General features: G+C 39.4%; 1 protein-coding gene across 2 annotated transcripts in view; it reads right to left on the reverse strand.

Annotated features, from left to right (window-relative positions):
• Positions 1-22,834, reverse strand: part of PDE10A (phosphodiesterase 10A) — a 292,346-nt gene that overhangs the window by 89,892 nt on the left and 179,620 nt on the right. For both annotated transcript variants that reach the window (XM_008688476.2, XM_040628044.1), the window contains exon 3: positions 20,244-20,272. In XM_008688476.2, the coding sequence (XP_008686698.2) occupies positions 20,244-20,272 (29 nt within the window). The remainder of the gene's footprint in view (positions 1-20,243; positions 20,273-22,834) is intronic.

Genomic DNA, 22,834 nt, shown 5'->3' on the forward strand with positions numbered 1-22,834 from the left:
AATAGAATATTGTCCTACATAGTTATAACACAGTTACAATGATCAGAAATTGTAACATTGCCACAGCAATATTAGCTAATTAAACTCCACATTCAAATGCCATACGGTGTCCCAATAATACCCTTATAGTTCTCCATCCCGCTGGGCCAGGGCCAAATCCCAGATCACATGTGGCATTTGGTTTCATGCCTATTTGGTATACTTTAATGTGGAACAATTCCACATTCTTTCTCTTGTGTTTCTTGAACTTGATGCTCTGTACAATGTGGGCCAATTGTTTTCTCAAGATTAGAATCCGGTTTTGCATTTTTGGCAACCGTACAGTGAAGTGCTGGGGCCAGAACTCTAACGCCCCTCCTGTAGGTGGTATCTGGCATCCTACTGGGAAGAAGAGCTTTCCATTCTCCTCATTCATTCACTGATATGAGTCTGGACTCAAAGATTCTTCTTTCATTCCATCGGTTGCCATCTATTACTATTGTCCTATATGCATTTTGATTCTCCAATTATCCCAGATTTGACCAACAGGAATCCCCTCAAGATAGCTCCTAGATCGCTCTGACATTCTTCAGGAGTCTTTCAACACTTTCTTACTTTCTCATCACATATTTTGCCAGCCCTGGTATTAGCCATTTCTGTTTCTCAAAGAAATACAAGTTTCTTTTAATGGAGAAGGTATTTACAATTTAAGCATGGCACTTATATGTACCACTGCCATCAATTTATGTGAATAATGTATGGATGAGAGGGCCTCATAAAAATATACATACATATATACAAATGTGTAACTCTGCATTTATCTACTTATATATACATACAGGGATATTAAAAACTATGAATTCATACTAATACCTCCCGTTCCAGCAGCTAAACAATTCAGTGTGCATTCCAATACTCCCCATTTCCACATTTGTAATTCCCTCATGCAACCGTGAGAAGTCCTACTGACAATAGCCTTAATATATTTATATAGTTTCTGAGGCCTAGAATATACAGAAGCAGTTTCAGAAATGCTAAGCCGTACCAGTGAAAACAGCAAACCTAAGGTGTCAATACTTTTTTAGATTATTAGGTAAATTTAAGAAACACTGAAATGTACAATTCATTAAAATCTGACAACTAGATAAATCCTTATAACATATATACTTAATAAGACATACAAAATCAACATACATAAATCAATTCCATTTCTATGCACTAACAACAAGCTATTTACAACAGCATCAAAAAAGAATAAAATATTTATGAATAAATTTAACTAAGGAGATGTAAGATATGTAGACTGAAACTTATAAAAAATTGAAAAATGAAATAGAGGAAGACACAAAATAAATGGTAAGAAATTCCATGTTCAGGGATTGGAAGAATTAATATAGTTAAAATGTCAATAATATTCAAGGGCGCCTGGGTGGCACAGCGGTTAAGCGTCTGCCTTCGGCTCAGGGCGTGATCCCAGCGTTCTGGGATCGAGCCCCACATCGGGCTCCTCCCCTGGGAGCCTGCTTCTTCCTCTCCCACTCCCCCTGCTTGTGTTCCCTCTCTCGCTGGCTGTCTCTCTATGTCAAATAAACAAATAAAATCTTTAAAAAAAATGTCAATAATATTCAAAGCGATCTACTCATTCAATGCAATCCCTATCAAAATTCCAAGTTTTTTTTTCACAGAAAGAAAAAACAACCCTTAGATTTGTATGGAACCACAAAAGACCCTGAAAAATCAAAGCAATCTTGAGAAAGAAGACCAAAGCTAGAAGCATCACTATTCTTGATTTCAAACTATATCTTTATAAGGCTTTAATAATCAAAATAATACAGTACTGGTATAAAAAGAGGCACACAGATGAATGGAATAGAACACAGAACTCAGAAATATACCCATAAGTACACAGTCCACTTATCTTTAATAAGGACACCAAGATTAAACAATGTGGAAAGGACAGTCTCTTCAACAAATGGTGCTGGAAAAACTGGATATCCACATGCAGAAGAATGAAACTGGAGGACCCTTATCTTTCAGCATACACAAAATCAACTCAAATGAATTAAAAACTTACATTTAAGACCTGAAACTGTAAAACTCCTAGAGGAAATCACAAGGAAAACATAGTTCTTTGACACTGGTTTTGGCAATAATTTTTTGGATATGATGTCAAAAGCACAGGCAACAAAGGCAGAAATAAACAAGTGTGACTACATCAAACTAAAAAGCTTCTGCACAGCAAAGGAAACCATCACCAAAATGAAAAGGCAAACCATGGAATGGGAGAAAATATTTGCAAACCATTTATCTGATAAAGAAGTAATATCTAAGATATAAAAAAAAACAATTCATACAACTAAATAGCAAAATAATCCCAAATAACTCAACTAAAAAATGGGCAGAGGAGCTGAACATTTTCTAAAGACATACAAATGGCCAAAAGGTGCAGGAAAAGGTGTTTAATATCACTAATCATCAGGGAAATGCAAATCAAAATTACAATGAGATACCACCTCACACCTGTTAGGATGGCTATCATCAAAAAGATGAGAGATAACAAGTGTCCGTGAGGGTGTGGAGAAAAGGGAGCGCTTCAGCACCAGGGGTGGGAATGCAAACTGGTGCTGTTACTATGGAAAACAGTACGGAGGTTTCTCAAAAAATTAAGACCAGAACTATCAAATGATCCAACAATCTTTTTTCTGGGTATATATTTGAGGGAAATGAAATCACCATCTCAAAGAGATATCTATCTGCACCTATGTTCACTGCAGCATTTTTCACAATAGCCAAGATATGGAAATAACTTAAGTGTCTGTCAACAGATGAATGTATAAAGAAAATGTCACACACACACAGAATGTGTATGTGTGTGTATATATATATATAGAGAGAGAGAGAGAGAGAGCGAGCATTAGAATATTATTCAGCCCTAGAAAAGGAGGAAATCCTGCTATTCGTGGTAACAAGGATGGACCTAGAGGGCATTATGCTAAGTAAAATAATCTAGACACAGAAAGACAAACACTGTATTATCTCACTTACATGTGGAACCTAAAAAGCCAGACTTACAGAAGTATACATTAGATTGGCAGGTAGCAGGGGCTGGGGTGTGGAGAAAATGGGGAGAAGTCGGTCAAAGGTTACAAACCTTTCTGGTGGGAATGCAAACTGGTGCAGCTACTGTGGAAAACAATATGGAGGTTTCTCAAAAATTTAAAAATACAATTACATATAATCCAGTAATTCCATTACTGAGTATTTACCTAAAGGTTATGAAAACACTAATTTGAAAAGCTATATGCATCCTTCTATTTATTGCAGCATTATTTACAACAGCCAAACCATGGAAGCAGCCCAAGTGTCCATGAATAGATGAATGGACAAAGAAAGTGTGTGTGTGTGTGTGTGTGTGTGTGTGTGTAATATTGCTCAACCATGAAAATGAATGAAATCTTGCCATTTGCAACAATATGGATGGATCTAGAGGGTATTAGGCTAAGTGAAATAAGTCAGTCAGAGAAAGACAAATACCCTATGATTTCACCCATATGTGGAACTTAAGAAACAAAACAAACAAGCAAAGAAAACAGGAGACTCTTACATACAGAGAACAAACTGATGGTTACCAGAGGAAAGGTGGGTGGGGGAGGATGGGTGAAATAGATGATGGAGATTAAAGAGGACACTTACTGTGATGAGTACAAGGTGATGTACAGAACTGCTGGATTACTATACTCTACACCTGAAACTAACATAACACTGTATGATAATTATACTGGAATTAAAATTTTTTAAAAAGATTACCAGTTAAAAAAAGAGAGAGGACCTTAGAAATTAAAACAGACATAGAGACATACTAATCCAAATGCCACATGTACCCTTTCAAGGATCCTAATTCGAACAAAACAATTGTAAAAAGAATCTTTTCAGAGAGTTGAGGAAAACTAGATCTGGCCCAAGTATTAAGATATTGTTAAGTGTGATTATTGTCAGGCATGAAAACGGCCCGTAATCGAGGTTTGTTTGTTTTTAATGTCATTTCCTATTAGAAATCTATACCAAAGTCTTTATGGGTAAAATTACATGAGGACTGAGATTTGCTTTGAACCATACCAGCAAGCTAAAAAAGGGTGGGGGAGGGGAGCGTAGCTGTAATAAGAACAGCAAAATGACCATCACTGAAGCTTGGTGACAGGTACATGGTAGTCAACATGCAATTCTCTCTACTTGGATGCAGAGAACATGTCTACGTACAAAAGTTAAAATGGAAAGAAAGGAAGAAAGCAATAAGAGGCTCATTTACTAAGCAGCTTTTCTGTGTCCAATAACGACTGAAACGATCTACCGTGTGTGAGTTTAAGAAAGCAAAGCACTCAAAGGCTGCAAGGACATTCAGTGGTTAAGTGACAATACCAGACAATGACAGGAGGTCACTTCATATTTGTGATTAACTTCTACACGAATAACTGTGGAATAACAAATATATATATTGGGGAAAAAAGGTTACAAACTTTCAGTTGTAAGATGAAAAAGTTCTAAGACCTGATATACAACTAAAAATACCATAGTGTATACCCGAAAACCGCTGAGCTAGATCTTCAATGTTCTCACCACACGCGCACCCCCAACACACACACCCCAACCGTGTGAGGGGACGATGTGTTCATTAACGTGATTGCGGTAATCACTTCACAGTGCACACCTATATCACATGGTGTACCCTAAAATGGACACTTTACTATATACAATTATTATTTGTCAAAAATAAAAAATAATTTTTAAAAGAAATTTTTAATAAACATCTCAGTAATAATAATAATAAAGGACACAGAACATTTAATCTCTTTATAAAATCTCTCCCATGATCCTTCTTAATCAATCCCTGCCCCCAAGGCAACCAACCATCTGACTCGTTTCCACCACAGATTAGCCTTGCTTTTGTTTTGAGAATTTTATGGAAATGGACTCATATAATATATCCTGTTTTGAGCCCTGCTTTATTTGCCTGACAGTATCACCGATACTCATGCACGCTGCGGCGCACTCCAGCAGTTTGCTCCGTTCTACTGCTAGCTGCATTCTGGTGCATGAATAAAGACAAATGATATGTTTATCTATTCTACCACTGTTAATCATTTGGGATGTTTATGTTTTCCAGCTCTGGGCTATTAAGAATAAAGCTACTATGAACATCTTTCTGTTTTCTGTAAAAACACAGGTTTTCAGTTATCTCAGGCAAATACGTAAGAGTAAAATTCGTGGGTCAAAAAGTAAATGTACGCTTAACTGCCAAACTTTTTACAATGCTACATATTAAGGACAACATTACCAAAATGATTTAGATATTTTAGATTAAAATAAATTATAAATAGAGGTCATTTATGTCATACAAACACCACTGGTGGAAAAATTCTAACTACTCTAAGAATGAGCGATCACAAGGAAGAGTTATGGAAGGCTGTGAACCTCAACGACAGACAAAGAGAATGGGGGTATGTAGCAAAAAGCTTATCCTAACACTGGGGGGTGGCAGGGGGAAGAACAAAGAAAAGCAGTAGCTGCCTTTACTTGTCCTGCTATGTAACTGAGCAGATACGAAATGCTACACATAGAGTTGTTTCAAAGTGTGGTACACGGTAGGAAGGCAGGTGCACCAGCAGCTCAGGGTGGAACCATCTCACAGAAAGCTAGAAAGGATACAGAGCCCTGGAGACCACGGAAGAGCAACACAGCAGGATACAAGTGAGCCCACGAATCCCGGTTACAAGTGGTGGAGGCGAGCAGGCTGGGATTCTGTAAGTGAGATACTCTTAAAAACAGGTTAGCTCAACACAAGGAAACAGAAATAATAAAAACTTAATATTCCTAAAGAACATTATTGTAAGTTTTCAAAGGGCTTTCTGTAATGATAACTAATATTAACTAATTTAATTTAGGATGAAAAAGGTCCATGAGACACAAGGGCTTTTCTTGAACTTAATTCAGGAAAATGGAGCCCATGAGATAAAACACTTTTAAATCACTGAAGGAAACAGCAAGCATTTCTAGTAAGTTTAAGGCTGCTAGCAGAAAAGGATTCACTTATCAGGGCAGATGAATAATAAAGATGTATCTAAGTGCTTAACCCAACAGATACATTTCTGAATGTCAGTATGTAATTAAGTCGTTTTTAAGCAAATATTTCCTCAGCAGTGTGTCAAGCGCTATTACAGGTATCAGATAAAGCTCCTACTCTCAGGGAGTTTAAATGCTAGTTGGGGAAAACAGGTAAAAAGGTATCAGCTCGTGATAACATCTATGACAAAATTAAAACATTTTTACGACTTTGTTGCCATTTTAATTTAATAAACTGTAATCCAGGAGTAACTGAATTTTATCTGCAGCAACTCTATGACTAGACCATTAGTATATTCTTTTTCATACAATAAAGAAACGTGCCTTTAACCAGCCTTTGATTCTGTGGACTAAGACCAGCTATGTGTTCGGGCTTGATACAGTCCCTCTGTAGTTAGTACTTCTCAAAGTCTATCCTCTAAAACAGAGCTGTGGTTGCCAAGAACTGTCTGACAACATAGGTACTAATTTAACATCTTGCAAAAGAGGAATGTGTTTAGTTTCCACTTAAAATTCTTTTTTTCGTAACGATTTGATAACTGCTTTTTTAGATGAAACATCACCTTGCCTACTGCCATACTGATTAATAGGCTGGGTCAGCAAAAGCTTTCACAGGCAGATGATCCATACGTTTAATCTATTGTTAAGATTATCGCTTCATCTTAAGTACAAGCAAACAAAACTCACTGTCTTTAAATGGTCAGTATGAAATATTTCCATATAGCAGAATGATGTACTTCGATTATATACATTAGTATTTTGCAACTAAGATGCTTAGAACTGATATTCCACACAGGTTTCTGAGGTTTCTGTGGCTACTGTTAATAACCAACAGCAAAATCTCTGAAATGAAATTTAGGGTAAAACTAACCATACCACGCTTTTTAAGAAAACTTCTTTTGGGTTTCCACCAAACTCAGGTTGGCTAAATTGTTTTGGCCTGTGTAATAAGGAAAACATGGACTTTGCTTGTAGGCACCCCATATTCCTCACTAAGGTGGGATGATTTTCCAATGGAATAAGAAATACTTGGGCTCTATGATACTCAAAATTCAAAGCGCCAAAATTTCATTTTACCTGATGGGAACATTACATCTATTGTCTGTTCCTCTGGTTTCTCACTCTTGCTGATTTGCTGATAATCAATAGGGACAGGTTACCTGCCTGCCCTCCAGGTCCCTGTTCATAAGTATCATTGTTCACTGTCCAAAGCCCACCTCTTTGCCAAAGTCTGATTAAAGGTAATTACACTTAGGAAGATTTTAAAGACATGCTTTCTGTCTGCTTCTCCACATGTTCTAACTTCTATCCTTGGGCCACAGCACCTTAGCCTGAGATTATCTACAAAGGGAGGATATAGGTAACATGAGAAATTACTCCAGAAAATTGTAACATGTGTCTACCCTACTCCAGCCACCTGTATATCACTTCATTTACTTAACATTGAACCACATTTTAATATTACACCTTTGAAACTAATGATTCATGTAAAATCAGATCTATAAACAGATTGGCATTTTTATGAACTTCAATAATAATAATAATAATACAAACTTTGTCCTGAAAAAAAGTGGATTGGCACTCTTCTCCTAGAGAATAAGTGAAGTGACTTCCCTTGGGTCATGCTTCACGTGCCCGGAAGTTGAAAGCCACGTCTTCTGCTTATTCAGAGAAAAGTACTGACTACTCAAAAATGTTTTCTACTTCTTCCACTGTTTTTTTGTTGTTATACTCATTTTTCTGATAACCAATTTAAAGTCTTTTATACATGATACGGTATGAAAAGAAATGGAAAATGAGTAAATGGGGCTCAGTTCTAAAGGAAAAGACTGATCTGCCACAAGGAGGCTCCAAAGGTGGGCAAGGCACTGTCCTTCCAGTGTTCCTCCCTCCCTGTCCTGCATCAGCACATTTCCTCTCTCTTGGATCACTCCCAGAAATACATATACATGTTGTCATTCCCCCCCACCTTTTTTTTTAAAGAAAAAAACCTTTAAAAACCAAACATCCGAGGAATTGAGGGGTGGGCAAAATGAACAAAGAAGGTCAGAAGGTACACATGTCTACTTATAAAATAAGCAAATCCTGAGATGTCACGTACAGCATGGCAACTACAGTTAACAGTACAGTTAACTTTATCATGTGTTTGAAAGCTGATAGAGAGTAGATCTTAAAGGGCCTCATCACAAGAAAAGAATGTGACTGTGTGGTGATGGACGTTCACTAGACTCACGGGGGTGGTCACTTCGCAGCATTACAGATATCAAATCGCTGTGCGTTGTGTTGTATACTTGGAACTAATAAAATGTCACATGTTGATTACAGCTCAGTAAAAAGAATCTCTATTCCCTTCCTATCTAGCTCCCCCACCTCCCTTTCTCCTCTCCCTTTTAAGGTAAGACTCCGTAAAACGACTGTCTATATTTGCCGTCTTCAATTTCTCTTTTCTCTTTCTCAAACTCACTCTAATCATTCCAATGAAGCAGCTCTTATTAAGATCACCCACGACTTCCACACTGCCAAATCCACAGGGTAACTCAGCTCCCCTGAAATATGGGCAGCACTTTACGCAGTTGACTACCGTCTTTTACTTGACAGAATGTCTCCAGCACTGCTGCACACATGCCCCCGTGGTTCTCCCCTGCCTCCTGGATACTTCTTTTCAGTCTTTGTAAGCCTTCCTCCTATCTCAGACTCCTAAATGTCCTGGCCCTGGGTTGGTCTTTACATTTCCTTCTCTACTCAAACCACACTCACTTCCTAGGTGATCTCATCCAGCCTTGGATCATTACTTCCCATTATATACTGGTGGTTCTTATATCACCCATATTACTAAATATCAAACTCGTATCTTTAATTCACTTCATTCACCTAAACTCCAGACTCATATATCCAACTACCACCTCCTTAACATCTCTATTTAGAAATCAGTTAGGTATCTCAAATAGCACATCCAAGCCTGAGCACCTGATGACCTCCCTACCCTACGCTGACTTCCTGCAAACACTCCCATCCACGTAATGGCAACCCATCTTCTCATTTGCTCAGGCAACACCGAAATGCCATCATTTCTCCTTTCTTGTTTTATACCACGTATCTGAATTAATCAGCAACTCTTGTTAGCTCTACCTTCCAAATGTATCTAGAACTGCATCACTCAATCCAAGCACTGCCCCCCACCTCCATTACCCACTATCGGGGTCCAAATCATCTTCATCTCTTACAGGATTACTATACTAACCTACTTGCCACCACCTGGCAATGAAAACTATTAAAGAGCTGCTGAATTTATTTACTTAGGATTTCCACACTTATGTTGGCACTAGTAAAAATGGTTGGTAGTTTTTTCTGTTTTGTATAATGCTCTAACTTTTGTGTCAGGAATAAACTTCCCTAACTTCTGAAATACATACTTTATGTTATGTAGGAGTTATCTCCTCTTTAATGTTTGGTAGAATTATCTAGTAAAGTTTTTGGACATCATGCCATTTCAGGTGGTTTTCACTACTTTTTCAGATTTTTCATTCGTTAATAGTATGTTTAGGTTTCTTAACTCTTCTTCAGCTTTGGCAATTTAGAATTTCCTCAAAATTGGCCATTATATTCAAATTTTCAAATGTATTAGTATACAGTATTCCCTTTTAAATTATTCATAATCTCCATGTTTATAGTTATATTCCCTTTCTCATTCCTTAACATCTGTATTTTACTTCTTCAACAGGTTGCCAGTAATAGTCTATTTTACTGATCCATTTAAGAAATGGATCTATATTTTAAAGTGTGGATCATTAATTTCTTCTCTTATTAATTCCTCCCCCCTCTGCTTTTTTAAAGTTTATTTTTGGTGTTCTAATTAATGAATATAAGAACACAGATTTTCATCCTGTTTTAGCTGCATCCTGTTAAGTTTGGTAGATTTTATCTCCATTTTACATTTGAGGCTTTGAAAAGTTATTTTATTAAAAGGTCACCCAGGTAAATAGTGGCAAAGTAGGATTTCAAATCTAAGTGCAATTTACACTGTATCAGACAAGCTCTTTTAAATGTATTATAATAAAAGGCACAAAGATGCAATTCACACAAGAGGAAATACACCTATTTACGCATGGCAAGATTCTTATTTGCTTCTTTTTTTTTTTTTTTTTAAGATTTTTACTGGGGCTCTTGGGTGGCTCAGATGGTTAAGTGTCTGCTTTCTGCTCAAGTCATGATCCCAGAGCCCTGGGATCCAGTACCGCATCAGCTCCCTGCTCAGGGGGGAGTCTGCTTCTCCCTCTGCCACTCCCTGCGGCTTGTGCTCTCTCTCTCTGTCAAATAAATATTATTTATTTGACAGAGAGAGAGAGTGTATGTGCGCGCGGGCGTACACAAACAGGGGGAGGTGCAGAGGGAGAGGGAGAAGGACTCCCCGCTGAGCAGGGAGCGTGGAGGGGGTGGGGAGAGTGTGTGTGGCTCACCCCCCAACCCCAGGACCCTGAGATCATGACCTGAGCCGAAGTCAGACGCTTAACCAACTGAGCCACCCAGGCGTGCTGCTTATTTGCTTTAAATAAAAATATTAAAACAACGTCACTGCTATTTATACACAGGAAGATGTATAATTGCTAATTTAGTCTGATTAAAATGAAAGTATAAACTACAACAGTAAGTTGATAAATGTGTATTAAATGCCATAAAATATTTATGTCCTTGGGCCTATTAACCTCAGATCCTAATATTTTCTTTAGGAAATATTTCACAAGAATAAAATTGCCATATTCATAAAGATAATCAGTCTATGAAAAACAAAAACAATCTAATGATCCAACAATCCAACCAAGAGAAAGTAAAATACCACCACAGAGAAATTTAATGAAATATTTTCGTCATTGAAGATAGTATTAGATGGCATAACAACATGAACTACTTATGGCATAATGCAAACTAAAAAAACCCAGAAATCAAACTTGCACATGCACTGTAATGACTACTATGCAAATATGTGCATGCGAAGAAAACACCAGAAGGAAATATCTAACAGCTATCACTGGCTGCATTACGGTGATCTTAATATTGTTTCAGATGCACAGTTCTGATTTAAAAAAATATATACAAGTATAAATAATTTTAAGTGAATGAAAGAAGGTCTGGGTAAAGTGGATGGGAACAGAATCAAAAGCACAGCTGTGGGAAGAGCCTTTGCAAAGAAAGTGAAAGCATGATATTCAACCTCAAATACGGAATAAGAGACGTACTGGAGAGACATTTTGACACACAAACTAGCAAAGAAAAGGGGCTCATATCAGACAGCCTCAGTCTTCTCATAAATACAGAGTTAGCTATAATTTAAGAATGATGGCAGGGCACCTGGGTGGCTCAGCCAGTTAAATGTCAGACTCATGGTTTCCACTCAGGTCATGATCTCAGGGTCATTGAGATTGAGCCCTAAATTTGGGCTCTGTGCTCAGCTCAGAGTCTGCTTGAGATTCTCTTTCTCTCTTCCTCTGCCCCCCACCCCAAATAAATAAATCTCAAAAAAAAAAAAATGATGGAGACATTCAGAGGAAAGGAAAAATCGTGAACCCCTGCCACATAAAAGAGACTGCATCAAGTTTACATTACCAAACCAAGCGAAGCGAAGGCAAACAGTACACCCAATTAGCAAAAGCAGCTCATACTTAACAGAAACAAATAACACAAATAACCAAACAGAAATGGAGACATTCAGAACTATGTATCCGCAGTGTTTTTTCTGATACCGCTGCAATCTGCTCTACAAAAATCCCACGCACAGAACAATCACACACCTGCATCATAATTATCTGGTCAGCGTTTTAATGACTTTCACAGGGCTCAGATACTCCTAATTTCCAGCTCATTCATTCATTTCACATGAAGGTATAATGCCATGCTCAAATAGATTCCTACAGAAATCCTGGAAATCCTGAATTCTCACTGGGTGACTGACTAGTCATGGAGCAAAAATCAGGCGGTGGCCAAGGTTTACTTCCGGTCACATGATGCAGCTGATTATGCTAATCCCCTTTTTCACACTTGCTTTTTGAGAGAAGATGTGTTTAAATCATCCACCCTAGATTTTATGCAGCACCAAAAGAGCAGTAGATTAAGGAAATCCTACCATCCAACCCTCAGGGTCGGACACTCTTTATGCAAAATGTTGAGCAAAAACAATTTTAAGTTGCAAAGAAGAAAGAATAAAGATAACACAAATAAATACAAAGGATTTGAACAGCAGGGAGAAAACTCCTTGTGTGAAATTACCAAAATAGTCCTCAAAGCAAATGCTCAATTTTATATAAACTCTTTCCCTTCTAATGTGAAACTGAGCACTGCTCTTACAATTTAAATTTGGAGTAAATGCATTTAGAAGTAAAATAATCTATCTTACTCAAAATTCTGTTAAACTGAATGAGGTCCTAATACCACTGCTACTGTCCATCGGTATTCAGACACACATCTTACACCTGAACTTCTGACTATTACAAAGCAGTATGACTTCAATCAAATAAAACTAGATTCTAGAAAGAAAAAGCTTAAATAAATCTCTGACAGTGAAATGAACAAATAGAAACAAAACAAAACAAAAGCAAGGGATGCAGGAGAAAGAGAGAGGGAAGTTTGCAAATGTCTGAAGGCTGGTCTTCAGTGCTTCCATCACATCCTAGAAAGCTCCAGTCCTAAAAATGGCCCACCATCACTTGGACCCCCCATCCCAGGCTATTCCAGGTATCTACTAACCTGACTCCCTTTCCCGTCCTCCCTCCCTGCTGACAAAATCCCTCCGCTGAGCCCTGGAACTCAGTCTATCATCAGCAAACCCTCTCTTCTCAACTCCCCTGAGAGGAACAACTGTGCACCTTTTTGCCCTAACTGAAACCTTCCTGCTCTCCTGACCAAGCTACTTCTATACTAAAGCTGATTATCATATAATCTAAAATTACTCTGTGGAATGTATGATCATAGGTATTAAATGGATAATGCAGAAATTTCTTAATAAATGCAGTAACAGATATTTTATAAATACGAGCAAAGGAGGGCACCTGGGTGGCTCAGTCAGCTAAGCATCGGACTCTGTATTTCCACTCAGTCATGATCTCAGGGTTGTGAGACTGAGCCCTGTGCCAGGCTCCATGCTGGGCAGCCTGCTTGGGATTCTCTCTTTCCCTCTCCCTCTGCCTCTCCCTACCCCCGCTCCTAATTAAATAAATCAATAAGAGCAAAAGACTATCCCAGGAAAAACAATCATGTCAAAGTTGTCATTCTAGGGACACCCGGCTGGCTCAGTCGGTGGAGTGTGTGGCTCTTGCTCATGGGGTTGTGGGTTCAAGCCACACGTTGGTTGTAGAGATAACTTAAAAATAAAATCTTAAAAAAAAAAAGTTGTCCATCTACAATCTTTCCCCTCTCACTTTGTTAAAGAACTAAAGAAGATAAAAACAGAGAAACCAGGCAATTGTGGCAGCCACGTGTCACCGATTTCAAGGCAACATAATACCAGGGAAACCAAATTAAAAAGAGTCACCAAGGGCTTACTTAAAATTCCCGTCCCAAGAAATGTCACTGTTGCATGAAGTTAGTAACAAATGCTCTGGGGAAATTAATGACCTAGGATCCCAAATGCATATGGTGAGGAGTATTTATGAGTTCTCTCTGTTTATGCAGCAGGGCCCTGTATTCACAAATACACTGAGAAATTCAAGGAAACCAGGATTCACTAACAGAATTGAGCATTCTTTCAATTTTACGAAATCACTAAACAGAGTGCATGTAGTCATACTGTTTACCAGGCCAGGTTAAAATGAAAACATTGCAAAGAAATCTTGATTCCAATACAGCAATTTGTTTCGGTCAACCTACAGACAAGTGACACGGGTAAATTTCTCCCGTGGGAATGTCCACCACTCTGTTCCCTTGGTCACCTCCTACCAAATCAGTATTGTTGAGCCTCACTAGCTAGCCTTCCAACACAGCCTCTAGCCGGAGAATTCTAACACAATTTACATGTACAGTATGCAGAGACAAGGAAATTCTACCCATGAACACCAAACCTAACATCATTCGAAGATAAAAAACATAAAAAAGAAGCCGACAAATAACCTTTCAACATATATAACAACATTAGAAAAAGAAGAAAAACTACCCAAAATACGCAAGGTGCGAGTATTATACTAGTATTACCCAGGATAAGGCTACTCTGAGATGTGAGAGGAAGAATATGTACAAAATGAATTTTAGGAAAGCAACTGCTTTCAAAAAAATTAAAGAATAAGAATCTACCAATGATCTCAAAAGACTCACTGAAATGAAGAAAAAGCACCAAAATACAGAAGTAACTTCAATTTAAAAGAGCCACTGTAAATTTACACAGAATTAGGAACAGTACAGAACAGAATTATGTTGCTGAAGTTCCTGTCAATGATACAGAGTGATTCTGAGCGGTTCTTCTAGAATACATTAGGAGAACGGGAGAAGAGAAAGACTGGATATTTGGTGATCTTGAAGAGAACCAAACAAAAAGGATGGAACTGATGGACCAAGAGACAAGCAAACAAAATATCTTGAACTAAAGAAAGACTTGAAAATGACTGAGAAAGCTCATCATATGCCAGACTAAATTAACAAAAGCTAAAACATTTACATATAACCCAGTAAAAGTAATGAATTCCAATAGCAAATGACAGTTTGCTAAATATTCAGAAAAGAAAAAAGAAACATTTACAAAGAAACAGATCAGGATATAATGGAGCATATCTACAGCATTTTGAGGGACAAAGGCACTATCCAAGACTTCTAGACCAAGCTAGAATCTGGTATGTCCTAGCAACTCAGCATCCAAACGGATGTCTTACCTTAATATTTTCTTTCTCTCTTCTTTTTGAAATCTTTTTGACTTATAAGCTGGAGCCGCTTCAACAATAGCAACAATAGTAATAGTAAGAGCAGAAGAAAAGATTAATCGTGCCCATGAGATGAAAACAAGTGACAGATATGGCTGACAGCACATCCTTTCCCCTTGAGCAGAGATGTCCCCCCTGCTCAACCTCTGTGACCAGGGCTTTCCCGCACTCGCCCAGCTCTAGCCTCATGGCCCCCCTGCCCTGCACACTGTGGGCAGCCTCCTGTCTCAGGCCTCTGCTCCTGCTGTGCCCTCTGCCTGGAATGTTCTTCCCCCAGCTCTCAGCAAGGTTCAGAGCTTCATGTCCTTTCTGTCTTCCCCAGTCACCTTCCTCGTGAGCCGCGCCTGGCCGCACACACGCACACACCCAGCCTGACACCACGCACCCTGGCTCTGTCTCTCCAGTGTTCACTACCACTGACCCAGTGCACATGTTATTTACTGACTGTGTTTACCGCCTCTACCCCGCCACACTAACTGAAATACTGTGATGGGAGAAGCTCTGTCTAGTGTCTTCCTTGATGAGCCTAGAGGAGTGGGGATCAACTACTATGTGGGGACTGAATGATGATGTGTAATCAGAAAAATATCGCATACTGCTCAGATATGCTGCTTTGTTTTGTTTTGTTCTGTTTTGTTTTGCTTTGAGTAGATTCCACGCCCAGTGTGGAGCTCAAAGAGGGGCTTGAACTCATGACGTTGAGATCAAGACCTGAGCTGAGATCATGAGTTGGATGCTTAACCGACTGAGCCACACAGGCGTCCCAGGATATGCTGCTTTTAACAAGGCATTTCTTATATATATATACACACACACAGAATCTCACATTATGATAATAGGTGAAATTTCCACGTGTAGCACTGTTCTATTTATTTAATAAACTGAAAACGGGCATAGTCAAAGAACTTGGAAAAATCACTCAAATCTGTAGCTTCAAAAAGAAACAGAATGTTAGGTAACAGAAGTTAAGACTGAGGCTTTCCTTAAAGTGTTGGGATGGTTTGAAACAAGATAAAGTGGAGCTTCAATACATAATTTATTTTAAATTATGTTAAATTTATTTAAAAAAATCTGTTTACAAAGGAGTTTTCTTGGTTTTCCTCGCGTTACTGACTTTTCCTTCTGAATGTCCTCTGTGAACTTTTCCATGCCTTCAGGAAAGCAACTGGTGTGTCCAGAGCTCGGCGCTCAGAACTCTTCTCTCCATACGCGAACGCCCTGCATGATGCTGTTCCTTCCCGTGGCACTGTGTATATGCCACAGACCCCAAATATATCTACATCTCCAGCTACGGCCTTTCCTCTTGGCTCGACAGTATAAGCGCTAGCTTTCTAAATATCTCCAATTTGACGTCTGATAACTCCAATTTCACTTGTTCAAGACTAATGTACTGAGTTCCCAGCCTCACTCCCCCACGTTCATCCTGCTGTCTCCCCATAGTAGTAAAGAGAAACTTCATTCTGCCAGGTGCTCAGACCAAACAACCTGGGAGTCATGACTGATCCCTGTCCTCTCACACACCACAGACAACCCAGTGTGAGCTCTTCCTTCTTAGTACGCCCGACTTCCGATCACACTTCACCATTACAGCCCTCACTCTGGCCATCGCCATCCCCTGCCTGCACACCCCAGACTACCACTGGGTCCTGAGCCCATGCTTACCTCCCTGTGTATCCTCTCAGTCCAGCAGCTACAGTGACTTGTCTAACATTCAAGTTAGACTGTGACCTAATGGTTTCCAGTTGTTCTCAGAATTCAACGCACAGCCCGTGCAGTGAATTACTAGGCCTTGGGCTCCCCTCTTCTACTCCAGCCCCATCCCTTGCCGCTCCCCATTACTCGGTCTGCTCCAGGCACACTGGTCTACCTCAGGGCCTTTGTAGCAGCTGTCTCCTCCTTCTGGATGGTTTTCTTATTCCCTTAGGTCCTTGCTTAAATGTCAACTTATCAAATAAATTCCCCTGACCACCCTATGTGTACAATAATCCAGTAAGTCCACTCTACACCCAACACCACTCTCTAGACCCTTATCTAGCTTGATTTTTCTATACATTTATCATAGAATGTAGCATTGCCTGATATGTATAAATCAAAAGGGTCTCCACCACCCCCTTGCATACTGTGAGAACCAGAATACTATTTTGCTCACCACTATATCCCCAGCACACAGGACAATGTCTGGCACACAAATGCTCAGTTAATATCTGTTGACTGAATGGCAGGTAAGTAAGTAGATAGGGAGAGAGAAAGGGACAGAGGAGAAGAAGAGGAAGAGAGGGGAAAGGTATAAGACTTGACAGAGTTGACTTCACGTTAAAAAAAAAAAAAGAATCTTGCTTAGTAAAAGATTAGTAACCAAAAATGTTGTATAATTTCTTGAAAAAGTTAATTCTCCCTTAAAACTGTATTATGGATATATTGTTTCCAAGGAGTTATCTGTCCTCCCTCATGTTATTAGGGTCAGGCCACAATGGGTCTGTAATATCATGTCACAGCTGCCACCTGCTAAAAACATACTGATATGTACACTTGGTCCAGAGAATGTCAATATAGATGCTAAGGAGGCATTTTGGGGAAAATGTTTTAAAAGTAGGTACGCTTCACTGGGAAAAAGAGAACATAATTCTTCTATTCAGAGAGTTCTCATATGGAGTATGGTGTACAGCTTTTTTTTGTTTTTTTTTTTTTGAGTTGCTACAAGAGTCAAAAAACATACTAACTGAAGGAAAAAAAAAAGGAAAAACCCATACTAATAGGTGACAATTAAGGAGAGGTGGTTTGGCTTTAAATGAGAAAGTATCTCATAAAACTTGGAACTGTCCGTGCATACAACAATCACCCTCATGAGGAATAGGATTTTTGACAACAGATGTTCCCAAACAAGCCCTGTGGCCAATCACTATCTATCAAAAGGCTGCACTATGCATTTTTAAACCCTTTTTTTTTTTTTTAAGATTTTATTTATTTGACAGAGAGAGAGAGAGCACAAGCAAGGGTAGAAGCAGAAAGAGAGGGAGAAGCAGACTCCCTGCCAAGCAGGGAGCCCGATGTGGGATTTGATTCCATCACGATCTGAGCCAAAGGCAGATGCTCAACTGACTGAGCCACCCAGGCACCTGCATTTCTAAACCTTAACTTTAATTTAAAACAATGGTGTACTATTATAGAAAGCAAATTCTGAGCATCAGTCATAAACCCTGACCTGATGAGATGGGTTATATTCAGGAAAAAAAAATAAAGATCTTGGCAACTGATACTATCCCATTATCTATCTGTTCTATTATTATCTATTATCCATCTATTCTATTCTATTCTATTCTATTCTATTCTATTCTATTCTATTCTATTCTATTATCAGCTCATATATTTAGTATTTTCAACTAGAGATAAGCTTTCTCAAAATGTGGCATAAAATAAGAGAACCTTAGAAAATAACAGCAAAGAATAATCTCTGTATAGTTTTGTCATCATTTCTAATGGCCTTAAAAATAGTCCATGGTGCTGTCTGGACACACAACATCTCTTCTCTCTTCAGCCAGAAAGAAGGTGCTGGCATACTGAGCATGATGCGACAATGTCGTTACCCAAATCCAAGATGTCTTGCAGCAATATTTTGTATAACTAAAATACACAGAAACGTAGTGTAAAAAAGTCCACTCTTCATCTATACAACTGTTCTACCCGAATACAACCTAGTTTATATTTAAAGCAGAGCAATGCAATCACAAAATGTTGTAACACTGTGGTACAAAATCTTTGTATATGGAGACACTGGAGGCAAAGAAAGTGCTCTGGCAAACAGGTGAACAGAACGAACACACTGACATAAGCAAGGTGTCAGAGGTACAATTCTAATCTTTGTTGTCAACAGAACAGAATGTCAGGAAAACATACGGATTGTTTAAAACCAACCTCTTGGGGCATTCCTTTTCCATCTCCCTCAAAAACAACAACAAAATCTAAAATTTCTTCAGAATTGTCAGTGTTAATTTGAGGTTAGGCATTTCTTACCGTTTGGGTTACAAAACCAAAGGGACTATTGACGAGCAAATCGCAGATTCTCCCCACCACCCGTGATTTATAAAGTGCACGGTGCTACTTCAGAGATCTGAGACGGCAGTTTTGCTGATATCAACATCCCAATATCTTGTGACTCTGCCTGTGTTTGCTTGTCAGAATACCCTCTTTACCCTCAAACATACCTTTTTAGCCTTTGCTCCTGCTCCCAGTGGCTGCAAAAATACCAGGCTGACCCCTCGAGCCCCTGATATACCCTAAAGCACCCATCTGTGAGCTTTGTTAATAGTGAAGGTCTCCAGTAAAACCCTGAGATTTATAGAAACCTTAAGAGTCGGTAAAGGTTGCTACGGACAGAGGGAATTCTGCCCAGTCTCCAGCAATGAGAGAAATTCCTTTTCTTCAGATAGTCAAAAATAAAGGAATATACCTGTATATGTGATCCTATGAAAAACACTTCAGTTTATATTTTATAATAGTGATGTCTTACCTAACACTGTGTCCGATGCAATTCAAACTGATTATTTTCAATATTTAATCCACATTTATGATCTTTATGGTATATGGAATATATAATTAAAATATTTTTCATATGTAATTAGTTATAACTTTGTAGTACTAAGCACAGTTTGCTAAATGCTTTCAGTACTCATGCCTCATAAGCTTTTCAGTTTGGTACGTCTCTTATTAACACTAAGTAATTCCTCTGGACATGAAAGCAGTGCGTTTAATATTTCCAAAAGTACTGAGGAATGCCATGTCTTGAAACGCATTCGCCCACAAACGTTCACCCACAAACGAGGTGCAGGAACTAATGGCAGAGTAAAGATGCCCACTGGGGGAGCGTGAGGCAGAGGCTTCCGATCCTCGGCTGTAGCAGCCTGCCGCCACGTTGGGAAGGCTTGTGTCGGTGTTGGCTTCTCTTATGGTTTTTCAGGAGAAGCCAGAAATCCAGTCTTTACATGCAGTCTCTCCATTTCTAATGTTGGCAACTCATTCAGAAAACCCCATAAGCATGTGCAGGCCAGACAAAACGCAGCTGTGAGCTGTACTCACTTTGGGGGCCTCCAATTTGCAACTGCTCTCCCGACTGACTTTACCCCATATTAATGAGTGATGCTCTGGTTTTGCCATTATTTTTCTAATACTTTAACATGTGGAGCACTGAGAAAATGTATGAAAGTTATTTATTTCCTATACTGTGGTGGGAGAAATTATATTCACATTACTCACCCTGCTGACTTCCTTAGGAGCCGATTCATCTGGTGGAAGGAAAAGGAAGAGAAGAACACAATTAGAAACTCTGAGTAGGTTCTGAAATACAGAATATGTCATTCACTCTCCATAAACTAGAAGGCTGTTTCGCTATGTTTTCTCTTACAAAATCTAAGAGTCTAAACATGTATCAACTAAAGGTTAAACATAACAGAGTTGGACGTACAAATAAAGTGTGGAGGGAAATGAAATACCACAATTCACAGGCCATTTTCCAGATCGCCTTGTTCGATGTTCTGAAATGGAAGCATCCGCAAATAATATCCTAAATGACACAACCACATGACTATCACAGTGGCCGTGAACATCTGTGCTGCTGGGTTAATGACAGCATTTCTTATTTGTTGGTCAGACACGACCCTGCAGAGTGCCCGGGCCAAGGCATAAGAACACCTGTCTGTCCACAGGGCAGCTTTGTCCCGTGGGTCCTGGGCGTTGGGGGTGCCCTCTGTACCAGCTTGTCAGCAGTGCTTCCCATAAAGAGAGACCGACGGAGGGATGGCACGTGTAGGTGCGACCCTCTGAGGGGATCTCCCCGTGGGGCTGGCCATAGGACAACAGCATGCCCATGTGACCAACAGGGTACAAGAAACAAATTGGCTAAGACTCCATTCTAGGTCACTGGTTCTGACCCAAAGTATGTTTGTGTGACCCTTACAGACAGCGGCTGGGCTGGGCCTCTCCAGAGCCCTCACTGGGAGGCAGCCTTTAATTTAATGCCACCACCATCTTGTGTCTTCCTCATCAATCAAATTCTGTCTGACTACCATCCTTAGTGCACAGTTAACACACCTCAAACATCCTGGATTCTATGTTACTCCAAAGCACAGTCTCATTTATCTCGACACTGACAAAAACATGTCTGTCTCACAAGTTCAAACAGAGTTGGGATTCTCCTTCCTCCTTCAATATTTCCTAAGTAAACTGCTGAGGCCTATTGTTTTGTTTTTCCCAATCTTTCTCCAATTTGCTGTTGGCCATCACAGATAATACCAAGTCTAGTGCCAAATCAACCAACTGGTCGCCGAATCCAGTATCTGTTCTGGCAACCACGCCACACACATGTGCACACACACATGTGCACACAGGCGTGCACACACACGTGCACACGCACACATCTACCCCATCCCTCGGATGCTCCAGAATGTAAAGGAAACTAGATTTCAATGCTGGCTGCATCAGTGACTTTACCTGGAGACTTTCAGAAATTACCAAGCTTGGGACTATTGGAGAATAGACGTTCAGTCCCTATTTTGGGGCATTATTGTATTAATACACGCTCGCTTAGATATTTTCTTCTAATTGTTCCTAGTGACTCGAGGACTGCATCTGATTCCCAGGAACGTCCCTGAGCATGCTGGAGGAGAAGCACCAAACTTTGCCCTCCACACTGGAGTGCATCGGAGCAGAATTTCATCCACTCCTCAATTCCCAACCCCTAACCTCTCCCAAACTGCCCCCAGAGATGGGACTATCAACAGATTCTAAACTCGCAGAGGCTTATATGTTTTTAACTTTTATCTAGAAATGCAGTGAGCATGGTCACATGTCCCAGTGGATTAAGCAGCACGTGATGAGAAGCAGTTGTACAAGGAGGTTTACTCTCAGGACTGAATGGCGCTCAGGACTGTGGCACTTTGGGACCTCCCCCTCTCCACAGCCATCCTCAGATCCGAATGCTGGCTCAAGGGAAGAAGAATGTGAATGTCCAGGCATCTATAAACACATGTAACCTTGGCATTCTCCTTTCGTTTTGCTTGATACTTCTCAAATTTGTGCGTCCGTCCGCTACTCCACCACCACATACTTATACATACGGACGGTGTACTTACTATGTAATCCTCCGAGGGGTCTTTCCCCCATGAGCTGTCCTTCCTAAGGCTTTTAAAAATCATTAAAAATGATGTTGAGATTAAAGATGCTCTCTTTTTTTTCTCTTCTTTTAAATAAATTTCTCTTTAACAGGCATAGATATTCTCTCTCTGAAATTAGTTTCTGTTTTCTTGTTTATTCATCCCACTGGCTTCTTGAGAACAGGGATACATGCCTGGCATATAATGATCCCGTAGTACGTATGTGTTGAATAAACAAATGTTAATTGAACCCCTAAAGCTGCATAAAAATTAGCGTCTGCTGTTGTGAACATTTTTGTTACTAATTTGATGCTCATGAATTATTCAAAATCTTGCATCCATGGCAATTTCTTACTTTGCCATGATCCCTAACACCTTTCATTTTAAAGCAAGGTTTATTGCTGAGCTGTGTGAAATGTGGTTGCAACAATTCAGTCCTGAGTGTGTGCGGGAAGCATGGAGACCTTCCATTCGTACGTTCTTAGAAGGAGACATTCTAAGCCCTGGGTGCTTAACTTGGAATTGCTAGATGATTGGAAGGAGTTATGAACTGCATGAGGAGGATGGGATGATCTTTCTGCTTTGTTATTTTGAAAATGTTTTTGTGGAAAAAACATTTTCAAAATCAAATTATATTGTCAGGATATTCTTTAAGTGAAAATTAACATACATTTGTGGAAAAAAACATTTTCAAAA

The sequence above is a fragment of the Ursus maritimus genome, unplaced genomic scaffold (genome assembly GCF_017311325.1).
Source record: "Ursus maritimus isolate PB19 unplaced genomic scaffold, ASM1731132v1 scaffold_13, whole genome shotgun sequence".
NCBI classification, from domain to species: domain Eukaryota; kingdom Metazoa; phylum Chordata; class Mammalia; order Carnivora; family Ursidae; genus Ursus; species Ursus maritimus.